General features: G+C 38.5%; 1 protein-coding gene across 2 annotated transcripts; it reads left to right on the top strand.

Annotated features, from left to right (window-relative positions):
- Positions 1-3,902: 3,902 nt before the first annotated feature.
- On the top strand, positions 3,903-25,667 carry LOC113063575 (prickle-like protein 1). Of its 2 annotated transcripts, none has more exons than XM_026233977.1 (8): positions 3,903-4,114; positions 18,749-18,931; positions 20,858-20,971; positions 21,304-21,438; positions 22,295-22,498; positions 22,592-22,778; positions 23,195-24,040; positions 24,128-25,667. In XM_026233977.1, the coding sequence occupies exons 2-8, from the start codon at positions 18,761-18,763 to the stop codon at positions 25,048-25,050; spliced, it is 2,580 nt and encodes an 859-aa protein (XP_026089762.1). In that variant the 5' UTR covers positions 3,903-4,114; positions 18,749-18,760; the 3' UTR covers positions 25,051-25,667. The 2 variants fall into 2 exon arrangements, with proteins under 2 accessions (XP_026089762.1, XP_026089761.1); XM_026233976.1 differs by lacking the exon at positions 3,903-4,114 and adding an exon at positions 16,743-16,788.
- The last annotated feature ends 86 nt before the right edge of the window (positions 25,668-25,753 follow it).

The following is a 25,753-nucleotide window of genomic DNA, read 5'->3' as shown; positions in this document are numbered from 1 at the left end:
GAGAAAATTTCTGTGAATTAAACTTAATTTTGGCTAGTCGTCACATGTTCCTTCAGATATCATTTTAATATGCTACTCTGGACTTTCTGAATCCAATAATATTCTAATATTTAACAGTAAAACCTCAAACAAACACAAACAAACAGCACACTGCTCCAGTTATGAAAGTTTGTCTTGTTTAACAGACTGTCCATTGCCAACAAGCATAATCTGACCTTGTTGAGGAAAGCCTGCAAACCCTGGGCTCGGTTTTTAGTCCTTGACATTAAGTCCATGAAATCATCTGTATCCGGACCTCAAAAGAGCAGCTGACTTCAGTATGTGCAGCAAACTTCCGTCCTGTCAATTACATCCAAAGAATAACGCTAATTAAAGCCTCACTAATAGGGCATAGAAGGGCCCAGATTGACTTTATGTGATGGGCAGACCAGGCGGTGAAGTACTTAAGTGTGCTTGACCTGTTTTGAGAGTAAGCCTGGATCCTGGACCAAGACTCTAATTAAGGTTAGATTGGATGTGAACTCGGTAGGGATGAACTGAAGCAACAAGACTCCTAAAAGGGATTAAGGAGTAACAAGAATACCCTGACTTTTCATCACAGGCCTGACAAAAATAACAAACGGCAGAGCAGTTGAGTCCATGTGTGTGCGTTTTTCAAGACTCTCAAACATAAATATTACACTTAGATGCACAACTCATCCTGTGCTGCATACAACAGACACAACATTTTAAACTGTACAGCTTCTTCAGGTGATCGGGCGACTTTTACCTGGTGCATGATAAAATTGTGTATATGGTGTAAGTCAGATTGACAAAATGTTGGTGAAACACAAATGCAAACACCATAAAAATGTACTGGTAATAGAAAGTTCTTTTTATCTGACTCAGGCTGCATGTATAGGCCAGTGTGTTTCCCCCAGTAATAAGAGACCCTCTTCTCTGCACATCAACAGGCCCTTTGTTTTTGTCAAAGGGCAGAGTTTAAGTGTGTGGGGTACACAGAAACCAGGGTGCATAACTAGTGCTGGTCTGACTTATGGGTTAACACCCCCTCCTACCCCTTAATGAAACATTAATGACTTCTTGCTATGCATTCTTGCCAGAGGCTGAATATGCAGGGAAGAAATGAAAAGAATCCATTGGGTTTAGTTTTACACAGTAGTCATCTGAAAAGTCTGTAAACCTACTGACCCTCATGCTACAAAATGGATTAATGGGTCACAACCCAAACCTCAGACTATCGATTCGGCTACAGCGTGAAGGAGTGATTTACCCTGAATCATCACGCATACAACGGATAACTCATGTGCTACATGAGACAGCATGGCTGTTTGAGTAGATCGGTTTCTGAAATTCTAACACCCTGAATGTAATTAAATCATTTGCTACTTTTGGCAGGGTTCAGATTCTTAGCTAGATTGATTAAGACTTCAGTGTGAAACATACTTTGAAGCTATCTTACACCATCTTTGAATCAACTAGGACAAAGAAATCAATGGCATGTAATTTTGTAAAGCAACTCCTGAGCCTGGAGCATGTAGAAAGCAAATGACCTAAGATTTGATCTGTCCTGATGTTGAGTTTGACACTCTATTGTTTTTTTTTTTTTTTTTTTTTTTTATATTATTATTGTTTAAATCGAATTCATGCATACAGTGGCTTGCATACACATTTTCTTTAAGTGTGATTTACAATTTCTTTTTAAAATTCATTCTAATTGAGCAAATAATAATAATAATTCTGATATCACCACAAAGAAAAAAAAAAGCATTATTCAACCTCTATGTAATTTAGCTTAATTGTGTTTTGTTCTTATATATTAACTTTTTACCACTTTAAAAACTTTTGTCTGCCAAACCAAAGTCATGTGATTCCATTAACATAAAAAAACAGAACATAAAATGATGAAAAAAAAAACAGTCAAAAAATAAAAAATAAAATACCTGCCACCCATCATGTCAAGGTCAACAAGATTCTTAAAATATCAGAATACAGAATGAACATTTCATGACAAGGTCAGTTCAGGTTGTAAATGTCATGTGGTGTGACTTATTTATGAATTAATAATGAATTTAGTTTTTTATTTTTAACCTAATTATATATATATATATATATATATATATATATATATATATATATATATATATAATACATTTAAAATGTGTATATACACATTCAAAGTGTAGAAAAGTGTTTATTTGTGTGCATGTGCACATTTTGAGTCATTAAACAGCTTTTTTTTTCTTTTTCTTTGTTTTGAAAATGGTATAAAACCTTTTCAAAACCATAGAAAACCAGCATGAATAAAAGACGAAAATGTATAAAAATCTTGGCACATGCTTTAAACTATATACTTTTCTTTATGGTCAATCTTATATTTCACTAAGCCACAAACATCTGCGTACATGAATCCCAAAATGGCAAAATGGATAGACTGACCCCTCTTTCTCAGTCAGATGTGTGCTCTGCCGAGTTAATCTGCTCTTCCGTTCGCTCCCAGCATGTGTATAGTCTTACCTTTATGCACCACTGTAAGTAGGATTAGTGTTTCAGTTGTCTGTGGGATACATAAAGGCCTAAAGCACTATTAGGGGTTCCTTGTCTGTGAAGAGCAGGTGGAGAGAGGAAAGAGAGATAGGGAGAGAAAACGATCTACAAGCTGACTCTACGTTTCCAATTGTGGGAGGTGTGCGTATGTATGTGTGTCATTGTGTGTGCAGACTTAAGATGAATAGGGAGATAAGCCCCTGAGATTAAAATGTATGGTAGAAAGGGGTTTCTCCTGGGCTGTCATTGTGTATGTGTGTTAGGGGCAGCCCTGTGAAATAGGTCAGGGGCCCAGGCCGTCTGCTGTCGAGAGCTGCGGAGCCGGTTCTGTCAAGGTGTCAGAAAAGTGATGTTTCTGTACTCTAAAGCTGTTAAGTGAACTCAATCTCAGTGCAAACACACACAGTTACAAGGTACTGATGGACAAGACAGACGAGACTGTCGGCTGAAGAGACTCAGATGTGTAGCATTAACCTGTCAAGATTCCAGTTAATGCATTGAACTAATTGTCACCTATAGGATGGGAATTCTGGATTTGCAATAACTCTTTGATTAATATGAATCAAAGCTCTGCCTCTCATTTTACATTTTCAATCAAATATGTAAAGGACGGAGTGTAAGTGCTCTTAAGTAAGCCACTTCACCTTGGGGAACCTCAAGAGTACTGTAAATCTCAGTACCTCCCTTCTCTTGCCAGATTTACACAGTCCCAGACAACTGGGGTGCTCTTTGCCCTAAAAATATGGTGAGTCAAGACTTACCACATCAGGCTTGATGTCAATGACATGCAGTGTTATTGGTTCGCACATGTCTTGTCACTGACGTCAGGCCTGGTGTGGTGTGTGTTGCACTCCATAATTAAACATGCACAAGTGCATATGATATTTGAGAGCTACGGGTGATTTAGTTTTTAGACCAGTTTTGAAAATGTGTAAAAAATGTATGGAAAAATTACAAATTAAAATTTAAAAATTAAAATAAGAGCAAAATGTTGGTTTCTCAATGAACAAAGGAGTCTGCTGTTTAAGATATATATAATTAACCAATAAAATATTGTCATAAATTGATTTATTATTATTATTATTATCATGTCTGAATTTACAGTAGAAAAAAATTTCGAAAAAAAAATACTATTCTGATTTCTCCACTATATCGCACCAATCAATGTGCATTTCTGCGCATTAATTCGTCCGCTGATGTTTAATTTACTTTGGACCCCCGGAGAGTGAGAGAGCAAAAGCAAGAATGTGTGCGTGGAGGCATTGGAGGGGGCCGCGCCTCTGAGCCAATCAGCGGAGAGTATCGCTCATGTCATTTCAGCGCAGTGAACACACAGGCTCTTTAACTGACTGCAGACTGCGTGTTTACTCATCGCATCTGGGATTCAAACTCGCTTTTCTCCGTCTCCGCTATGCTGACCCATTGGTTCGCGCTGTTTGGATACTGAACAGCTCCACGTCCTCTACAGATATCGCTGGTTTACTTTCTGTCTTCTGGACTCGAGCAAATGACACAATTTGAGAATATTTTCTAACAGCAACGGAAATAAATCAACTCATTTCGTCCCGTGAGTATGTTTGAGCATTACTGCATGTCCTAAAATAGGCTGCTTTGTTTTGTTTTAAGAAATATAGGGTCGTAAAATGTCTAGTAATTATTGTGATGTGCAAAAACACGGGGGAATCAGAATCAGTCTTTTCCAGCTGCGTAGGCATGAATTAAAGATAGCCTTCCATAATGGAACGCAAAGAAAGTGTGTGAAGTTTCAGTTTAGATTTTTTTTTTTTTTGGGGGGGGGGGGGTGGGGGGGGGGGATTCTGAAGGGGAAAAAATTATAGTTTTATTCATATTGCTTCTTTATGTTTTAAAAGCATTTATAACTAAATTATGCGATGACCCCAAAATGTCAACTGGTCTAACCATGAAGTAAAAAGTATCTTAGTAAACTACATCCAATCAAAATAACATTTCTTTAGAACATAACAATAACACTGAGACACAATTAGGATCTATCTAAAGTGGTCCACCCTGTTTTATGTTTTTCTTTTCACAAGCAAACAAATTGGCTTTCTGAATGTTGGTTACACTACACTGACTTTGGTTTGCCAGACGAAATTAATATTGTAAAAACATAAATTATTCTCATATAGCCTATAAAATGGCTAATAATAAAATAAAATGCCGACAGACATTACAAAATCTCCGGTTAACCCGCTTAGACATTTTACTTAAAGATCCGCAATTCCATTTATAGTTTAAAATTTAGAAATCCGTTTAAAGTTTAGAAATCCAAATACATTTTAAAGTATTTAATTTAATAACTTGACTAATAGAATCAGGACGTAACTGCATGTTTGTGAAAAATAACTCTATGTGTGTAACATCGCTTAAACTATAGAAACACCGCGCTTTACCTACCTAACAAAAGTGCGTAAATCGCACGGTGTTACAGCATTATGGATGTCTGCTGTGAAGCCCTGCGGGTCTCCAGATGTGTCTGTACACACACACTCAGCTGCTCCTTGTCACTCAGGTCACAAACCGGAATTAAGTGTCTCTCTTTCCTGTCAATCAGGGTGCAGTTTGGTCTCCTGACATTAAGCTCATTTTCTGATCCATGACCCAAAGACTCACCTTTTCCGTAATAAAAAGAAAAGAATGCTGTTAGTTGTTAAGTACTAGCCGTTGGGGACCATTTCCATATAAGGCGAAAGAGACGCTTACCTGATCGGTTCTCTGTGAAACATTTGAGTAGACTCGGATTAGCCCGAATGGCGCACATTGTCTTACTATATCTTTCATGAGAGTATTATTCTGATAAAATATATATACTTTAAACCGCGTAATGTACATCTGTTTCTTATTTTTGAGCCAGTACTTTGTGAATTAGGTGTTGGTGTCCTCTAGCGGTTGCTCTGCTAGTGAAGATTTGGCCTGACGATGTCTTCATGTCAGTTGCTCAGCAACAAATAGGAATACGTCAGAACAACCGTTAACTTACATAAACTTAATACATTATCTATCAATTTCATAAATCTATTCAACTTCAAAATTACATTTTATCCCGTATTTACAGGAAATTTTAACCCCCAAAATGGTGTCATCATTCACTCAGCCTCATGTTGGCTAGCGTTAGTTAGAATGAGAGCATTGCATCAACAAAAGTGAGTGACTAAAGTTAATTTTGTAACACGTTAAAATGACTGATGAAGAATTAGCAGTTTTGAGGTGATCTACATCTCCTTTAAGCAATGCTTGGTATTTTAAGACACTCCATGTGGGAGTGAATGACAAACCAGTTAACTAGACCCCTGGGGCTTCTCAGGTGACTTAAGTGGAAGTGGCAGATTTCCTAATTTCCAAATGCACTGAACAGAGATCTGAGATTACGTAAAGACTTGGTTAATAAATGAGCCATTACGACCACATGTGAAGCTTGGTTTCAGCTGACTGTACTAGAGAGTGATGTATTGTATCCTCTTGGCTTACTTAAATATCTCAACTGTGTGTGTTTTTTTTTTCAGTTGGGTTATGCAACTGGCTATGGAAAATAAATCAGAATTGTAATGTAAAGTCATAATTTAGACAGTGAGTAGATATGTGAATATGTGTATGATGGGAAACTCTTGAACAAATTTGCTCATCTTGACATTTTTATGCTTTTTTAGTTTGGGTTGGTTAAGCTATCTGTATTTGGAATTTATGATAGATAAATTTGTCTAGTATGTGAAACAGAGGGATATTTGTGTGAGAACAAGTCTGTGTGTGTGCGTGTAGCTACAAGACAGGACAGAAAGAGTGATTCTAACTCCAGATCTTGGCTGACAGAATATGCTATGAGGAGTGCTTGTATATATGTATCTGTGTTGATTTACTAGTGGCGGGCAGAGGAGGTTCACAGTGGCCCGTTTATGCTGAGAGGCCTATGCAAATCACCCCACACCTCAAACGCATTTGGTAGCTTTCTGTTTGCCCGGCCTGTGAATGTTGCCAAGTATGGAGAGGGGGCCAGAAACAAGCTGCTCTGTCTAGTTGTGCTGAAAGAGTCAAGAGTCAGATTCTGATACGGGCCAGCTGACATTTAAACTAGCAACTGCTTCAGACCACTTCATAGACAACAAATATTTCCTCAGATAGCAACCAGAACAACACTGACAGTAAAGACATTTATAATGTTACAAAAGATATAGATATATATATATATATATATATATATATATATATATATATATATATATATATATATATATATATATATATGTCAAATACATGACGTTCTTTTGAACTTTCTATTCATCAAAGAATCCTGAAAAAATGCATTGCAGTTTCAACAAAAACATTAAGCAGCACAATTTTCAATATTGATAGTCAGAAATGTTTCTTGAGAACAAAATTACCATATTAGAATGATTTCTGTGAAGGATCCTGTAACACTGAAGGCTGCTGAAGAATTCGGCTTTGCCATCAGAGTAGTACATATATATAACATATTTCAAAATCCTGTTGAAATCTAAGGAAAATTTTATTAAAAGCGAGCACAGAAGACAGAGAAAATGGAAATAAGCCGTCATGACTGACAGCTTGTAGGTCGATGCACTTGTCTGGCTTGATGTGGAAGATGCATGAGTTGTTTCTAATTACTCGGTGCCTGAAAAATAAAACACAAATTTCTGGCCTTAGCTCACTTACTAAACCAAATCATATTCATGGACGTTGTGGAACAGCGGGTCGATATTAAAACACATCATATTCCACAATCTGAGTTGAAGGAACACATAAGGGAGGAGACAAATATTGAGTTATGAGTATGAGGTAAGAAATAGTCGATTTTTTGCAAAGCCAAGGGATCAGAGCAATTTTTTCCCTTTTTTTTCTTTCTTGTTTAGATTTTTGTAAATGCAAGTGAGAACAAGTTGATTTGGCACCGCAGTAATTACCCACAACTGGCAGTATCAGAGCAGTAGATTAAAGGCAGGTAATGATTTGGCTCAGTCAGACAGACGGCTGCTGGCAGCTGCCTTATAATCAGAGTGTGAGGATGAGACAAGGTAAACATGTGCGGCAGACGTTCAGCAGCCGGCCGCTTCTGACAGCGTGGAGATAAGGGCTTCTCAACTGTGATCGTGCAGTCTTCCTGACAGCTGAAAGGTGGCATGCTGCTTGAGTTATTATATCACGGCTGTTTGGAATGAAAAAAGGAGCACAGATCAATGTTTCTGCTGTTATGATAGCTGATTGGCATTGAGATTAAATATATATTTACATTGCAAATGTAACTTGTTTTATAAAAGCAGGTGTGATATTTCAGAGACAGATTTCTTTGCTTGTGCGCAAATGGATTTCCCGCTACCTATGCTATGTGAATGTTGTCACATTACCAGGCCTTAAAAAGTCAATGCTTTTTGCAGTTGCAAATTCAATCAGAATGTCCCTATTGAAGTCCATGCAATCATTTGATGGTCAAATATTCTGTCAGTCATAGTGGCCTAGTGGCTAATACATGTGCTCAAACACATGAAGCCATGGTGCTTATATGAGCAATGTGAACTCAGATTGACTCTGCAACATTACCCATTCATGTCAATATTATAATGTGTTGTCCATCTCTCAAGTGGCACCTAAAATAAGAGTACTATTAAAGAAAATGTAGTCTGAACAATCATGCATTATATTCTAGGGCTTCTGGCACTATATAATAGATTTCTGTTTGGAAAAGATCACAGTTTAAGTCTGTATTCAATTAATATCTGGCCAGCTCTCAAATCTAAACAATTTAAGTATGTGCATATTCATATTTGATCACAAAATATTTCAATAATATTTCAAAATATTGATTTTTGAATAAAACATTATTTTAATACAGTAACTATAAAAAATGAGAAATGCATTTATAATAGTATAAATAACGTCACATTTGTAACATTTTTTGTAACTGCTTGAAAATGTCAGCTACTCATAATTATATTACCACTCTAAACCAAGTAGATAACATGCAGCCTAATATTTACTGTGTATTTATTATTATATTTTAAAAATATATATTGTTATGCTCAGGTCTAAAATGTTTTATTTTTTTTTTTGCACAAAGTAGTTATTTGTGAGTACAATAGGCATTTAAAAAAATCGTTATGCAATATTTTGAAGCAATTATGAGCAATTAGAAAAAATCATGTAATTTCATTGGTCAAAAGGTGTGAGAACTCTGAGCAAAAACCTTATAATAGTAAAAGTATTTTAACATCAAAAAACATTTCACCTTTAAGATACAGTAATGGCTTCTTCCGCATAGCGTGGGATGGAAGACATGCTTATAAATTTTCTGTGGTTTACTAATGAATGCTCGGGGCTTTCCAGCAAACTGCAACTAAACAGAGATTTTATTGTGCGCTTGTTTGGCTGGTAAAGGTATGGGGGTTTAACAGCTAGCATTAATAACAAGTTGTAAAGAATCATCCTGTGTGTTAATATGAATGAACTCCCGGAAACCAGACCGTTTTGCTTTTCTAGAAAAAGAATAACGTCAGGACGAGATTCATTATCTATATGCGTTCAGCTGTGAAATGCAACATGCAAAGGCTTGTTTTGGAGTCTCATCCTTTCTGCTTCTATGCTTTTCATGCCATGAAGCTGCTGAAATTCACACTGTATATATGTGTGCATCCATACAGTTTACTGTAGAAAACCAGAAAGTCTCAGAACGCCCCTGACATCTGTTCAGGGACAAACGGCTTTACCTTTCAATAATACCTGTTGCTCCTCAGAGAGACTCGATGAGGATGATTATACGTTACTTTTCCCATGACCCAATTCTTCCATGCCTAACGAGACTGTCTTTTCTGCAGCATCTGCAGAAGATAAACAGATTTATTTAAACACATCTCACAACATATCATAAACATAATGGGTCTCATTCATGAAACACGAGCAGAACGAATTTTTGTGTAAATTGCGTGTAAAGTGGTTCTGGCGTAAATTTTCGGATTCATTAAAACGTTCGTATTTTCCAAATGTTAGTTGGTACGAAAGAAATCTACACCTGCTCCCAGCCACGCGTAAATAGTGCGTTTAACGTCTGAACGTTTTGCTCATTAATACGGCAGCATTTTAATTCTTAATCGGGTACATATTTACACAGCATTTTGAAAAAAAATATTATATATAGTAATTACATACGGTTTTTCTTTTCACTTCTGGGACTGTTCAATTAACAGATGAAACTCTATTAACATCGTCTGTAATATGCTGCCAAGCATCCTTTTTTTAGGACCTGATACGCCACTATGTACGCTTGAAAATAAAACGTGGCGTTTTGAATGAACTTCTGATAATAAAACTTCAATTTCTGCAGCTGAGAAATTTTTATTTTCATTCGCTTTTGAAAAGACGTGTTGGAATCATTCGTTTGGTGTCATAATATGATGCTCATATATAGTTGTCAGGTGGATTTAATGGGAGGGATTTATGGTAATTGAGAATGAGCGTGCACGCGCGTCCCATTTACCACTGATTGGAATTCATTAACACACACACACACATTTCACTATCACATCTGACGTTTACGAAGTTTTTGTGAATCAGGAGAAGAGTTTTCGGGAAGTTCTCTTTACGCGCAAATCACTCACATATTTACTCGTATATTTACGAATGTTTCATGAATGAGACCCACTGATAATATACAGACCAAATTATGATATCAGTATTGCAGCACCAAAGATGCGCAGTATCACTTTCCAATGCACACAAAATGATTACACTACAGAGGAAGTATAGCTTCAGCCCAGGTTAAAGAACTTTTGTCAGAGGGGCCCCTGACACAGACAGGCATTATGTGAGGATTACTATATCATCTCATGGTGATGAATTACATATCATCACCGCGACCCCAAAGCAGCACTATTCCAACAGGTATAAATAGCCTCACAGTGAAAGTAAAGTACAGTCTTTTTTTTGTCAAAAAGTAGGGATGGTGATTAGCACCAGGCTTGTCATGTTACCATCTTATGAATGATGTGAAACAGGCTGGATTGTATAACACCCTATGTGTGTTTAAACCCAAACAATCAACCTGCCCTGGGGATCTAGTGTCATTACTGTTGCATACTCCCTGGCTTGCATTTCCCTGCTGAGAGAGGAGTAATTACCCTCCAACTGGGGATGATGCAAGATAACATTCACAGTTGCACGATTTATCATCAAAATGACTAAAGTCTGTGTTTGGCACTCTCTGAACGGTGTGTAGGTGGCCTCCAGATCGCTTTACTAAACCTTGACCATTTGACCAAAAATAGCTATGCTAACTTAAGCATTCTTGGCTTCATTTGGGATTTTAGAACCACAAATGCCATTTCACATTTAAAGTCTCAACTACATGGAAGCAGTGACTGATCTTTTTTCGTATTGTGATATATATCCCGAGTTAAACAGCTTAGCAAAAAAAAAAAGGCTTCCATGCTGCTATTAAAATATGATTGGTACTTTTAAATGTAAAGCAGTACTATGCCTGAGCGGATTATTTATGTAACATTTTATAACACAGCAATGCTATTGCTTATGTGAAAGGTGTCTGTTTGACAGCCTTTTCTGTGTATTAAACATGACACTTAGCCAAAAGATTGAGTAACTAAACTAATCATTTAAAGCTCATTAACAACAGTTGTTTACTTAGAGCTTTCCTATCACCAGACTAGCCGCTAGCTTTACTTTGCCGCGTTTGTTACTGCCACATGAGTGTAAACTGCCATTAGACGGTGAGGTTCGTCAACTACATTAAGTCAATAATCTCTTCATCAGCACCTGGTTAAACTGCAGGCCAGGATCCGGAGCCAGGAAAAACTAACTAATGAACTAGCAAAACATATCAGGCTCATTGCTTCAACATGTTGCAGTGTATCCTCGCTAATAAAAACAAATCGCATGGACTTGTACCTCTCCTTGTTATTCCTGTCTGTTGCACTTCCTCTGTGTGTCGACCTGGGAGTAAAATCTCCTTAATAATCACAGTCAGCAGCATTAGGAGCAGATGTTCGGTGTTCGTTTGGTATGAGGCAAATGATTGTAATTAGGAGATGTAGAGGTAAGGGTCTGATGCTCTCAGTGGAGTTTGAGGAGGGTTGTTGTTGGGCTGGGTGGTCTTCAGCTCTCTAAATGAGGCCCTCAAGAAATTTTTTAGACAACCAGACTTTAAATTTAGCTCTTATTGTGAGTAACGAATCCACACATGTACAACATATATATGCTTAAACATGAAAAATAGCTGGCTGTCTGACAAATGGCCTGGTGGACACTGTATTTGTACCTTCTCTCTTTAAGTCTTGATCATCCAATATGGGTCATATTTCAACCCACACTTAATCAAATAAAAGAAATAAACAAAGGAAATAAATTATCATAAGTTATTATAATTGTAAAGAAAATACTAATTGATCATAAAACTACTTAAAAATAAATTCTTATTAGCATAATATGAAAAAATTCAGTAAATTTGTTGTGCTTAAAAGTAATAAATAAAAAATAAAAAAGTAGTTGTTTATAATATAACAGTAATAATAATAGTAATTATTATTATTTATATAATATACTTATTATCATTATTATTAATAGCATGCCATGTTGCATTACAGCAACTGTGAACTAAAAATAGTGTGGGGGGAAATTGTGTTTTTGGAAAAATTGGAATTACAATTTTTAAAACAAGAAAATGTTGTATTTAATTATTGTAATTGTTCATAATATATGAAATTATGTCACAAGACAAAAACGGGCCTAAAAACAGGCTTTTAAAAAAATATTTAATTATTGAAAATATTGTCTTGTAAACTCTCAGAAAAAAAGGTACAAAAGCTGTCACTGGGGCAGTACAGTACAGTACTGGCAGTACAGTAAAATTTACATATTTTACATATTGTGCATATAAGGAAATTGAAAGTACATATTAGTACCTAAAGTGTACATATTTAAACCTTTTTGACAACTTTTCCCAAGGGACAACTTTTGTGTGTGCGTATATATATATATTTATATATATATTTATTTTAATTTTATTTTTTCCTGAGAGCGTACAACTTTAAAATACATTATCTTTTGGTGTGAAATAAGACCTGGTCATTATTGCAGCAAACAATACAAAAAATGAAAACTGTTGGTTTTGTGCATGTCTTTTATCTCACTGTTAAACCTTTGAAAGTATATATCCTCTGCGGGTAAGCCCACCTGTGTCTAGAGAGGTTAGCGTGACCTCTCTTTTTTTTTTTAAGTGGAATGTATCAGTTAACAATATCAAATTAGGCAGGCAGGAGAGGGCATGGGGGCCAGTATTAAAACAGGGACCATTATGAACTAAATGCATGCACAAACACAGCTGGATCCCTGCACGCACCGCATATATTATCATTACTATAATCATCTCCACATTATACCATATACTTTTATAATACGGTCACATCTAAATGCAATTACAGTATTTTAAAGTCTTAATTACAGTATTTTACTGTCAACACGGGTTCAGGTCAGGTTTCCAAACTGAATGGGGATATTCATGCATCCACACGAGGACAAAATACAAATATCTTTTTAACCCACAGGACTAGTTCTTTTCAGTCTTGATTTATATAATTTGTGTGGCAATCGTATTGAATAATGTTGTTTTACAGTATTGTGGCATAAGAACTATCAATTGAGGTTTATGTAACACAATACACCATAAATCCCCATGGGATTAATATAGGAAGATGAAGGTTTTTTTTTTTTCAGGACCTTTATTTACTTGCTGGCTGTTTGAGACAGTGGCTAATGTCCAAACGATTTAAATTAGCTTGTGTGAAAACCTTTAAAAAAGCTCTTTATCTCACAACGTGTCTCTACACATTACAGTGTGTCGGTAATGCTGGGTAATCTGACCTTTCCACTTGCAAACTATTCAGGAACATGACTATTTCCTTTTTATTAGGCTTTACAACCCTGTGAAGGTGTCTTGCAAACATTCACTGGCAAGCTATAAAGTTTTGGCACATGTAAGTTTACCCTTTTCTTTTATGACCTGATATCTCACACTAACTTGTGTCTTTTTACTTTTGCGTGAGTCTGAATATTAACACAACAGTGAGAAAAGCCCTTGCTAAAGCATTGATAATGGATATGATGTCTTGACTGGCAGGAATGGGTGAAACTTTTTTATCAGGCTTCAACGTGTGTAAGGCAGTTTCCAGGTGTGAATAGTCAATTAAATTCAAATTCAGACTTCAGTAGCGAGTTCAGTAGTGGACTGACCGTGAATGAACTGATAATGGGTATGAATAAGGACTTTGCAGTAAAAGCTTGGTGAATTGCACTATGGAAAATGGAGGGATGACCATTTGAGATCTCAGTAAACTTGATTGTTTAGTTTGTGCATTTGAACTATGGATGTTTAGAATTAAGTTTGTGAGAATAGCAGTAGTTTTACTTGGGAATATCTAGGAACATTCTGACTAATTGTGTAAATTGTAAGGAAATTATTTGAACTTCCATTACGGTTAGTTTTTTTTTTTTTTTAGAGACTATTACAAATGCAACCAATTTGTCCAGGAAAATGAACTAAATGTATAATGTAAATTTAATGTAAACAGAAATGTATAAATTAGCTTAAATTTAAAAGCGGGCATTAGTAGGTGTTCATCCCACTGCTAAATTATCCATTTGGCAGAAGCATCCGCTTGATCTTTATGTCATTATTTCTCACGGCCGACTACATTTCTGTATGTCATACTTCAATTACATTACAAAAATACTCAGCCAGGGAAAATATGTCAGAGCGAGTCTGTGTCAATTCACAGTTATGCCCTGAAAGACTATTCGATGCATCATCGCTTCCTCCTCCGTAATCCTCAGTGTTACTCAAATCAGAACGGCTGATCTAAAGAAACAGTATTCGAGAGAACGTCTGCGGCTGTCAGGTGAGACAGACTCTGATGTGTTGTTCTGACAGTGTGAATTAAAACACATACGGTGTGACACATCACAATTCGGTCGTTATCAAATTAATAGTGCAATCAGCATCCTGCAGAGGCTCTGATAAAAATGGCTTAGCCTGAATGTAGAGAAAAGAGGTAATGCTGAAATCCAAAAAACCCTAGCTAGGCATCCAACACTTTATTTTGACATAAACATGACCGTATTTGCTTACAAATGTTGGTTATGCTGTAATTGGAGCAGCTGCGTGTGACCAATTGTGCCATGATCCATTAGTTTGATGCCTTGTCATTAACACGGGAAGGAAAGAGCAAATCTAAATACTTAGAGAGATGAGCGGAGGGAGCAGGGTGTGCGCGGGGGTCAGGGGTCACTCAAAAAAGCGTCATTAATTAAGTAGCACTGACATGTGAATGCAGTAGGGCAGCATCCATTCTTAAACACTTGTCAATTGGCGTGGCAATGAGGTGAAATATGCGTTATCGCTTATAATGGCTCGCCTGGGGAAGGTCGGCCCATTTTACAATGGGAAGAGGAGGATGTGAACCTTAGGTGTTTTGCACTTAGTTTTCCTTTACTATAAGGTTTAGTGGTAATAGGCTGCAACTTAAGCTTTCCAAGGAAGCAGGAAGGGTTGTGAACCTACTCCAGGAAATGATGGGAAGAAGGTCTGTTAACTGTAATTTCTTTGTCTCTATCTAGATAAACATTCACAATAAGATGTAATTTCTCTAGAAGAATAAGGTTATTCTTTCTCATTGCTTCTCTTGGTTTCATATTTCTCTTATTAAGAATCGCTGTGGCATTTTCTGCCATTTTGATGGTGTTCCTGATAAATATCTTAAGAAGAGAAAGGGGTTTCTGACAAAGGTCATCCTGATGGTTAAGTGGTTCTTCACAGCTTCTGCCAAAAACCGAAGAGAAATCCATGTTGGTTTGCTTGTACTGTTGTTGCTATCTTATCTGGCTGTCTAAAATGACCTCTCAGTTCTGGAAGATGCTTGAGTTCTTTACAGTGACTTTAACTAGGATGATTTGGCAATTGTTCAGTCTAGCAGTTTCACACAGGCTTAATGTGGCATTTCAACTGGATCGTGATGAAGTAGCTATGACCAAACAGAGATGAATGTGAGGAGGGTCCAGCCTTTGTATTTGGTGAGTGTAATGACAAAACCAGCATATCTGTCATTAAATACTTGCAAATGCACTCTGAACTTATTAAAAAGATAAGATCAAATATAACCCTAAAACTAATTATGCTTTTTCTACCAATATTTTTAAAACTTCCTGAGAGCATATGACTTCTCGGGGGTTTTTCCTTTGTGAGATTCCAGAACTGGAAAGGAATCAACACAGTAAGGTCCTTGTATCCGACTGAAGTGTGGAGGTGAGAGATGGCCATTGGGACCATCGTCACTGTCAACACACAGAGTTCAGTCTGAAGGAATGAAGAGGAGGGGGATATTGAGTGTATGGAAATGTCTCAGAACGTGTGCGAAGCGACTTCAAGTCAGGTTGCGAACCCACCCGTATAACCATTGTTCTTTGATAAAAAACAAATGACTCTGATGAGCCGGTTCTTTTAGTGAATCAGTAACATACAGTACAACCAGTGTAGTCTTATTCCTTAGAGAACGACAGAATGAATATAAAGTATTGCAACAGCGGTTTACTTCAAATGTACTGAAAGGTTACATAATTCATTATTCCAATCCCATATCTGACTCTGTGAGGTTAACACATATTTCCTGAGTGCTCTCTGTTCTTCCTTGACATGATAAATGTAGCTGAAAAAACAGGAAATCTTGGCCATTGGTGGAAGAAAACAAGCCCTTGATGCAACTTATGCAACACTCAATGGAGTATGAACTCTTCCAGGATGTACTTGACTTTGAATGTTTAGGAACAAAACAAATGGCTCTGTGGACTGAAGAGGTTCTGCCGTGGGATGTGGACAGCTCTCTTACAGCAGGAATTTGGATGAAGGTTGTTTTGGGATGGGGTGTATTTCAGATTAAAGGGTAGGGGGAAGGCTTCAATGTGAAGGGGGCTGGCCCAGAGGGGTCTGACTACAAGAAGACATGCTACTTGGCACACACATTGATGCATTCATTTCAACGTGTTCACAAACACAGGAAACAACTGCATTCTCACTGACTATCTAAGCTACAAACCGTCAGTGGAATTTAGACAGAATTTACCTGATATCCTTGTGGACATGCTTGCTAGTCTCCTCCTCCATAGCTTTCACTAATTGGAGGTTTTCCTGAATGCTATAGGATGCATTACACACAGGTAAGATGCTTCTCCAAATGCAATCAAGTCTAAACTAGTCTTACACTGTAAATATGAAATTCTAGACTATACTGTCAGACTGATTGAGTGATAAGTATTTGATGACAGATAGAAACAGTAGTTGAAATAACATGTTATGGCCATATAAATTTTGGCATTACGGAGCTGAGATGAGAAGTGGTCACAAAACAAGAAATGGACAACATTTACACTTGGATTAGCTCAGATACCATTTACACCTGAGGTTGAGATAAATTGATTGTACAATCTTGAGATCTAATCATTCAAATCACATTTGGAAATAGTTGAAAAATGTAACTAATTTTATTTTGCTTTTATGAAGTGCTTCAGGTTTCATTCAGCTCAATCTTTGGTCTTAATCAGCTCAGTCTTTGGTCTCTGTATGCATTGAAACCAAAGATTGCTTGGCCACACCGTTGCATGCAGCATGTCAAACTCACTTAGCTTACTTGACACTTTACATTAGAGAAACTTTAATATCCTAGGCTTGACAACAGGGGCACTGTGAAGCCCAGGCTTGTTGGATCTCAGCCTCAGGTGGAATGGTTATAATCCGAGCCTCAGTTAATCCACACACAAGTCTGTGTTTATTTCAGAAGTGTTTCATATTTGACACAGTAACTCCCGGCCAGCGCTGAACGCACACTTTCCTGTCTGAGGTGCCAGTCAGATTAGTTGCATACATCTGGAGCATGTTTAAATTTCTCTGCTGTTGCGCCTTTTTTAAAACGACCTCTCTTCAATGTTGCTTTACTCCTACGTATGTTCCTTTGAAAACAGGGCAGGGTAGATCCGTTCTGTTTTTGTTTTTGCCACAAAGCCACACATTGTGTCGGTGCCAGAGAGTGACAAGGTGTAATGTGAGTGCTTGTGTATGTTGGCCCTGGGAGCCACAGCAGGTATTTCCTACTCTCGAAGACATTTTTTTAAAGAAAGTTGGCAGAGAAAATACCAAAGCCTTTAGATTTATATCTATGTAATTCAAACAGGATTTTGAAATGATCTGATACATTTAGAGAGCCCCAAATTAATTCAGGTTTCTTTCCAAGGCATTCATACTGATTTAAAATCCTAGTCTGCCACTTTTTCTCATTGCTTGGTTCAGAGGACTGGATGTGGGGTTGACCATTCATTGTCATTCAGGTGTGGTAATTGCTGAGAAGTTACTGGGCACTCATGTGAGAAATGAGTTCGCATTTGACCGGGGTCATAGAAGGTGAGCTGTATTGTGATTGAGGCAATCCAAAATTACATTTTCCATTAAGAGAACAGGGAAAATGTTATCTGCCCCAAGATATCCCTACCTATTGAAGCCTCTTTGTATTGCAAATCTATTATCTTTGCTTCTCTGAGTATTTAAAATACTGGGAATAACAGATAACTCATAACAGTCTTAGGACTTTCTCTGTGACTCCGGGGCAAGCTGAGAGGGGGCTTGTGAAGCTCCAGCTTCAACCCAAACAAGGGTGTTCACTCACTATATCGGGCTCATTTGCAATTCAAAACACTTGAAGTAGGAGTGTTCTTTTCAACACCTTGGGACCAAAGGCATTTTATCTGACAGAAAGTACTCTGAAGTGCTTAAGCATCAAGATAAAGAAGGCCTGGAGAAAAGAGTCACGAGTATTTAATCCTGCTTCGTGTACACATTGACATCTTATCTGCAAGCTTGAGGCTTGGCCTGAAAGGCAAGACTCTGCTGACATTTCAAAGCACAACTTCCCTTCGTTTTACATATCTGCCAATTCTCAAAGCTCGGACAGATAAAGGAAACCACAGCACTGGGAGTTGCTCTCCATCTCAATTTTAAGATGTTTTGAGAACATTCTTCCCTTAAGGATAATGCAGATTTCACAAAACAGATGCAGCTATAAACTTTGGGTATCAAACTAAATGTTAAAATTGAAATATCTCTTCTTTTTTTTTTTTATCTGAACAGTGGCACCATCTGATGAGTCTTGAGACTACATCAGGGATCTGGCCCATTACTCGGGCACCGGACATGGACTCGAGAGGAGCCAAAGTGGCAGTAGGATTTCAGAGGAGCTCAACCTCTGATGATGACTCTGGATGCGCTCTGGAGGAGTACACATGGGTTCCTCCTGGACTACGACCTGACCAGGTAAACCTTAAGCCTCAAATCTCTTTATATGCATAGATTTCCCACCAAAGTCCAAAAATTCAGGCAGAAACTGTTTTACCCTTTCTGAATCCACAATTTTTAGACAATTCAAGCCAGATGAAAGCAGCTGATTTAAAGCATTCCATTTTTTTCTGGTTTTACTTCAAGTCTGATTCTCAGCCAACATAGATTTGTGATATAAAACGAGCTAGTCAAGCTTTTTGAAGTTTGTTGGCTGCCTTCACACTTGCCTATGAGATTTTCAAGAGGGTCTGAGCTTCTGAACGTGAGTTTTAGGTAATGCATGCATTGCTGGCATCTCATCTACCCTGACACACAGCTGCACATGACCTTGCACGGAGGCCAACAGCTCTTAATCAATGTACACTCTGACGTGGGCAAAGTCTGGCAAGCTTTCTGAGGGGAGACTGGACCCTCTCAACCTTGACATTGAGCACACATGCAACCTATATCTGACTGACAGGGTGTTGATGGGCAGCACAAAGACAGCTCAAAGTAAAGCAGAAAACTTTTAAAGGGCAGAACAACTAGTAAAGAACTACAGAGACAGGAAAATTAGGGAGGGAAAATATTTACATGTTGAAAAGTCAAAAAGTTTTCTTAGAAACAAATACCATCGTGTGGAACGAGAATTAGCTTTGAATACTCCCTGCAGTGTACAAACTGTTGCAGGCATTTTATGTCCCCACTGAGATGCGTCTCAGCAAGTGAAGTCATTAATGGCAAATTACTGCTATACACTGGCAGGAAAATTAATAGAATTTTTGTTTTAAAATATATCAAATGACTTGTTACGCTTTTTAGATGGTTTGCGGATTAATCAAAGATGTTTGCTAGAATTTGACTGTCTGGTAAATATCTCCCAAATCCATAGTTCAATAAAAAAAACACTTTTCAATAAGTTTAAATTTATGCACAATAAACATTTATGAAAATTTTAACCACATTTATTAATTTATGTTAAACGTAATTCATAAATAATTATATTCAATAATCTATTTTAAGTCAGCTATTGAATTCGAGAAGTACAAATTACCTATTGAATTAGATTAAGTTATCAGAGAACCTTATTTAAAAAAATCTTACCACTGTCAAAGCTAGTATCCCTTAGTGCATTGGCTTAAACTGCTGGAATTGTACTTGTGTGGTTCAAGCGCTAGTCCCAACAAAACAGCTATTTAGAAAACCTGTTTCTTGCCCTGCTGTGTGCAGAAAGCAAACAGAACCAAGACTGTCTAGGGGCTAGTTGGCACTTTCCTGAAACAAGGCAATACACAAACACACATGCAGAACCAACGGGGGTGGAGGTTGGTCTAGAGTGAAAGAGGGACTGGAGTGAAGCTGAATGTGTTTTTTTAACCCCCACCTTCTCCTCGTTTTTCAAAACGTGGAGTGGGAGGCCTGACATCCTCATGAAAGCTCTTCTCTCAGTTCTGTAAAATGCACTGCAATCAGCTTTGAAAGAGGAAGAAACTGTAACTTGAAGGCAAAAACATAATTCCTGAGATTTAGAGAGAATTTAGGGCAATTTGTATGACAGCTCTTGATCTCGATCCCACTCGCATTCCCAACCCCACTGCTACAGAAATAACAATCTGCCTTGATCTGGACAGTAACACTTAAACACAAGGAACATTCCAGCAGGCATCTATCTTTGTGTCTTTAATGGCATACCGCCCCATAAATATTCTTCAGGGTCGCCACTGACAGACACTGCTGTTTAAATGCTTTGTCCCGGTCACTGATATACCCACTTCCCCCTTGTTGGGGGAGACAATTGGGAGAAGCCTGTATGACAGGTTGAACGATGTAGCACCGATTGAGGCTGGTGTCTCATTTCAGCTTTCAGCTGTTGAAAGCAAACCCTAATCCTCTCACTCTCTGTTTGGCTTTTTTCCCCACAAGGTTCAGTTCTACTTTTCGTGCCTGCCAGAGGAGAAGGTGCCATATGTCAACAGCCCAGGAGAGAAACACAGGATCAGACAACTACTCTATCAGCTGCCACCACATGACAATGAGGTACGAAGAAAAAACTAACAATGAAAGTGACTGAGATGACTGCTGGAATACACAACGGTTTTACTAGAGGACTTTAAGATCGTGTAGATAGAAGTGCGTACAAATCCCTCTTGGGTTTGCATACAAAGATATGTAGTTCTATCTCAATGGTGTATCTTTATCCTTTTCTCTAGCAGCAATTAAAAGTCCCTCTGTGATTTTTATGGTGCTTGCTGTAAGTCCTTGTACTGTGTACTTTAGCAAATTCCTGGCATAACTTTGGGTTACAGATCTAAAAGGCTCTTCGCGTGTGGCATTAACATTGCAAATCTTTTTTTACATTTGCTTCACAGATCCGATACTGCCAGTCCCTCAGTGATGAGGAGAGACGAGAACTCCACATGTTCAGCATTCAGAGGAAGAAAGAGGCACTTGGAAGGGGAACACCAAAACTGCTTCCCAGAGCCCTGCAGCACGTTTGCGAGCATGTATGCATAAACGTTCCTGGTATTTTTCCCACCATCTGTAAAAATTTTAACTTGCAAATATCAAATTTAAATTAAATTAAAAATGTTATACTCATTCAACTGCTACACTTGAAGGAAGATATATAGTTCTTCCTGTGACCATTAATTCTGGCCGTATCAAATCTACTTAAAAATGAAAATGCAGTTTCTGCTTCATGCTACATTCACTTGGAAACAGTGTTGACTTGTCATGGCAAATCAGACAACTTGGAATCAGGCAAATGGTTCAATTATGGCCTAAAGACAACCAAAGCACAGAGAAAAATCATGAAAGTATTCCAACACACAATATTTGGCTGAAGACCATCTCCTTCAGGGACTGGAGTTAGCACATGAGAGCCAGTTCAGAGGGTTGTTTCCCATTGAGAATACTTATAAACACAAACCAAAAAAGTCTAGCATCATAATACCTCCGAAAAACAGATGTAACCCGTCCACAAATTGCCACACAAGACACCGCAGAGCAGTGCTAATCTCGGGTCTCTGGTTTCCGTTGCCGAAGAACATTTGCGGGACATTCAACACCCCTTGTTTCCAAGGCCAACGGCCATGTAGTAATAATGGGAAGCAGCTGTGAAATGAATACTTTGGCAAAAGTACTTCTAAAAAGACCATGATCATGCATTTGATCATGCTCAGTTGGCCTTTAGAAGACTATTCCAACAGATACCGGGGTCTATTTTTAATTTAAACTTAATGTCTTTGTTCCAAAGAAGAATGAAGATTAAAGCCAAGTAAATTGTAGGATGACTTTGTATGACCAGAGCAGCCATACACCCAGCCTTTAATTCTAATAAAATCTTTTTTTAAATTACAGTGTAAAGACAGCATTAAGGGTGGAGACATGGCAGTGTTTGCTTCACGAGCGGGCCCCGGTCCTTGCTGGCACCCAGCATGCTTTACTTGCTCCACTTGTCAAGAGCTTCTGGTAGATCTCATCTATTTCTACCACAATGGCAAAATCTACTGCGGTAGACATCACGCAGAGCTTCTGAAGCCACGGTGTTCAGCTTGTGATGAGGTGAGGATATATATAATCTTCTAAAGGACTGATATATAAAGAAACTAAATGTTCATAGCCAATACACATTTCTAATTATATGTCTCTTCATAGATAATCTTTGCTGACGAGTGCACTGAAGCTGAAGGTCAACACTGGCACATGAAACACTTCTCTTGCTTTGAGTGCGAGACTATTCTAGGAGGACAGAGGTACATCATGAAGGATCGGCGTCCCTTCTGCTGTGGATGCTTCGAGTCACTATATGCAGAGTACTGTGAGGCCTGTGGGGAAAATATTGGTGAGTTATCTTTGGAACAATTACAAATTGTATGGCAGGATGACTATTCCTGCTCCTGAAGGTCCACCAACTTGCAAACTTTAGCTCCAACCTGGTCCAGCATAACTGCTAGAAGATATTGAGTGATCCGGAATACCGTAAATGGCTGATTAATTAGGCTTAAAGGGAATCTCTACAGCAGTGATCCTCAAATCTGGCTCGCGGGATCCACTTTCCTGCCAAGTTTAGTTCCAACCCTAATCAAAGGGTTAGAGCTAAACTCTGCAGGGAAGTGGATCTCGTGAGCCAGATTTAAGGATCACTTGCTTTACAGGAAGGTGGCCCTCCAGGAGCAGGACTGGCCAGCTGTGTTACCTGTATGACTATCTGGTTGAAAAAGTACAGCTTTTCTTACATGTTGATTTCCCTTTATTCAGGAGTCGACCATGCCCAAATGACATATGAGGGTGTACACTGGCATGCTACTGACAAATGCTTCTGTTGTGCCCAATGCAAAACATCCCTGCTGGGCTGCCCCTTCCTTCCAAAAGAGGGCCGGATCTACTGCTCCAAGGACTGTAGCATAGGTGAGGACGTCCATGCTTCTGACTCTTCAGACTCTGCTTTTCAGTCTGCAAGATCACGGGAATCTCGACGTAGCATACGAATGGGCAAGAGTAGTCACCCTACAGAGCAGTGCCAGCAGACAAAACTATATTCAGCAACAGATTACAGGACCTCCAGTCTCTGTGGTGACAACACAGAGACCGTGTGTCATCAACTGGAGAGAATCAACTTTGCAGAGGACAACTACTGGAGAGACCATGATGAGCAGGAAGGCCCTGAGGACAGTGTGGAAGATTGGGCTGAGCATGAAGACTACATGACTCAGCTGCTAATGAAATTTGGAGACCGTGGTGTCATTCACACGGAGGACACCAGGCCAGCCGAGCCATGGATGATGAAAGACTCTGAGACCAACAGGACCAAACCAGAAATGAAGATCCACAGCCATAATTTGGCAAGTAAGAAGCACCACACAGAAATGTATTGGGCTCAGTCTCAGGATGGACTTGGAGACTCTGCCTATGGTAGTCACCCTGGTCCGGCTAGTGCTAGAAAGATTCAAGAGCTGGAGATGGATCAGGGAGCAGTACCTAGATTCTGGTCTGAGCCCAGGCAATGGTATGAAAACTCATTGGAGTGCATTACAAGTGAATTCCAGAAGGCAGAGCTCAACACTGGAGATTCAATGGACTCTCTAGCTCTCTCAAATATTACAGGTAGGAATGTCATTTTAAACATCTTTCACAGTCTTGCTCCTTCTTAAATTAATCTTAATGACTCATAACATGTCTTCCATTTCTCAGGAGCTTCGGTGGATGGAGACAGCAAGGACAGACAGACCATCTACTCCCTCCAAAACATGAAAGACCAAGAGAGAGAGTTGGATGAGTGTGATAACATTAGTAACATGGGCACACTAAACTCCTCAATGCTCCACAGAAGTGCTAATTCCCTGAGGAGTTTAACCTCTGAGCTGGACCATGAGGAGACACTGAGGCAAGGAGAAAGAGAAGACGAGGAAGAAGAGGACAGAATTCCACCTTATTTTGGAGAGGAACTACCCTCTCCACTGCATCTTCCAGTGCTGAGAAGGACCAAGTCTCAGTCTCAGCCCCAATCCAGACCTCAGCAAGTGAAGTTCTCTGACGAGGTTATGGATAAAGGATATTATGGCGGACTAGACTTGAGGCAACCACCCATGAGTGAGAGGACTCACAGACGGACCTATCACATGGAGGAGGAGCCACAGAGACATCCTGCTAACAGACATCACAAACGCAGACAGGGCCGGAAAACACGTTCAGAAAATGCCTTGCACCTGCCTTCCAAAAATCAGGGTAAATTGCATGTTGTGCCTCAGATAATCAGCTCAAGCATACCAGAGCCCAGAAACGGTATTCTTTTAAATCACTCGTCACACAGTCAGCACTCTTATCATCAAACCCCATCAGACTTTGCTCAGCAGGGCATGGTCCGAATGGACCACTTCCAAAACTTTTGTGACGGTGATGATGACGACTCGTGTTCAACATGCTCCTCTTCATCTTCAGAGTCTGAGGAGGAGGGATTCTTTCTTGGTCAGCCAATTCCCAAACCCCGATCTCAAAGTTTTCATTATTACACAGATGACTATCCGACTCGTGTCACTGCTTTAACACCTCCTTTCAGTTCACGGACCAAACTGAAAAAGAAAGGTCATAAGGGCAAGAACTGCATCATTTCTTAGACTTTAGACTGAAAGCATCTGCTGCAGCTGGAACATACACACGTGTGATTCTAAAGCTGGAAAACAAAACTATTTTCTTGAGATTTAAGTTTTCTTTACAAGTACGGAGTGTCAGTTGTGTTGCTGTTGGTCTGAACAAGGAAAGTTAACGTAATATTTTCTTGTACATTGTATAGCAAAACCATTATTCCCAAAAAAGCAAAATTTCTTGAGTAGCATGTAGACTAAATAATTATTTAATAGTGCAAACAATGTATATTTGTTAAATTAAGATTGGAATACTGATATTTTTATATCCAAATATGTTAAATGATTAATTACCACGATTCCTGGCCTCAGATGGAGTTATAATTATTGATCAACAAAATTGAGGTTTGCCATTTTATTGACCAGGGGTTTGCAAATGCAAAATATATATGCACTATTCATATGCTTAATGGCCTCGTTATGTTATTCTGCAGGTGTAATAACTGCACCCTTAAACATTTTTCTGTCTACGATATGCTTATGCGCTTAAACAGTTTTGGAGGAATCTTCTCTCTATTATGTACATTTCACCACATTTAACATACTATCCTAAGATGTCAATAAAATAATTCAAGAGCAATTTAATAAACTCCACTGCACTTTGATTTTTCTGCTTGAGGAAACTAAAAAATATGATTCCTAAACATAGCAACTTTATTTAATTACAAACATGAAA

The sequence above is a fragment of the Carassius auratus genome, chromosome 4 (assembly GCF_003368295.1).
Source record: "Carassius auratus strain Wakin chromosome 4, ASM336829v1, whole genome shotgun sequence".
Taxonomy (NCBI): Eukaryota; Metazoa; Chordata; class Actinopteri; order Cypriniformes; family Cyprinidae; genus Carassius; species Carassius auratus.
Note: the sequence above shows the minus strand (reverse complement) of the source record. Positions and strands in the feature narration are given on the sequence as shown.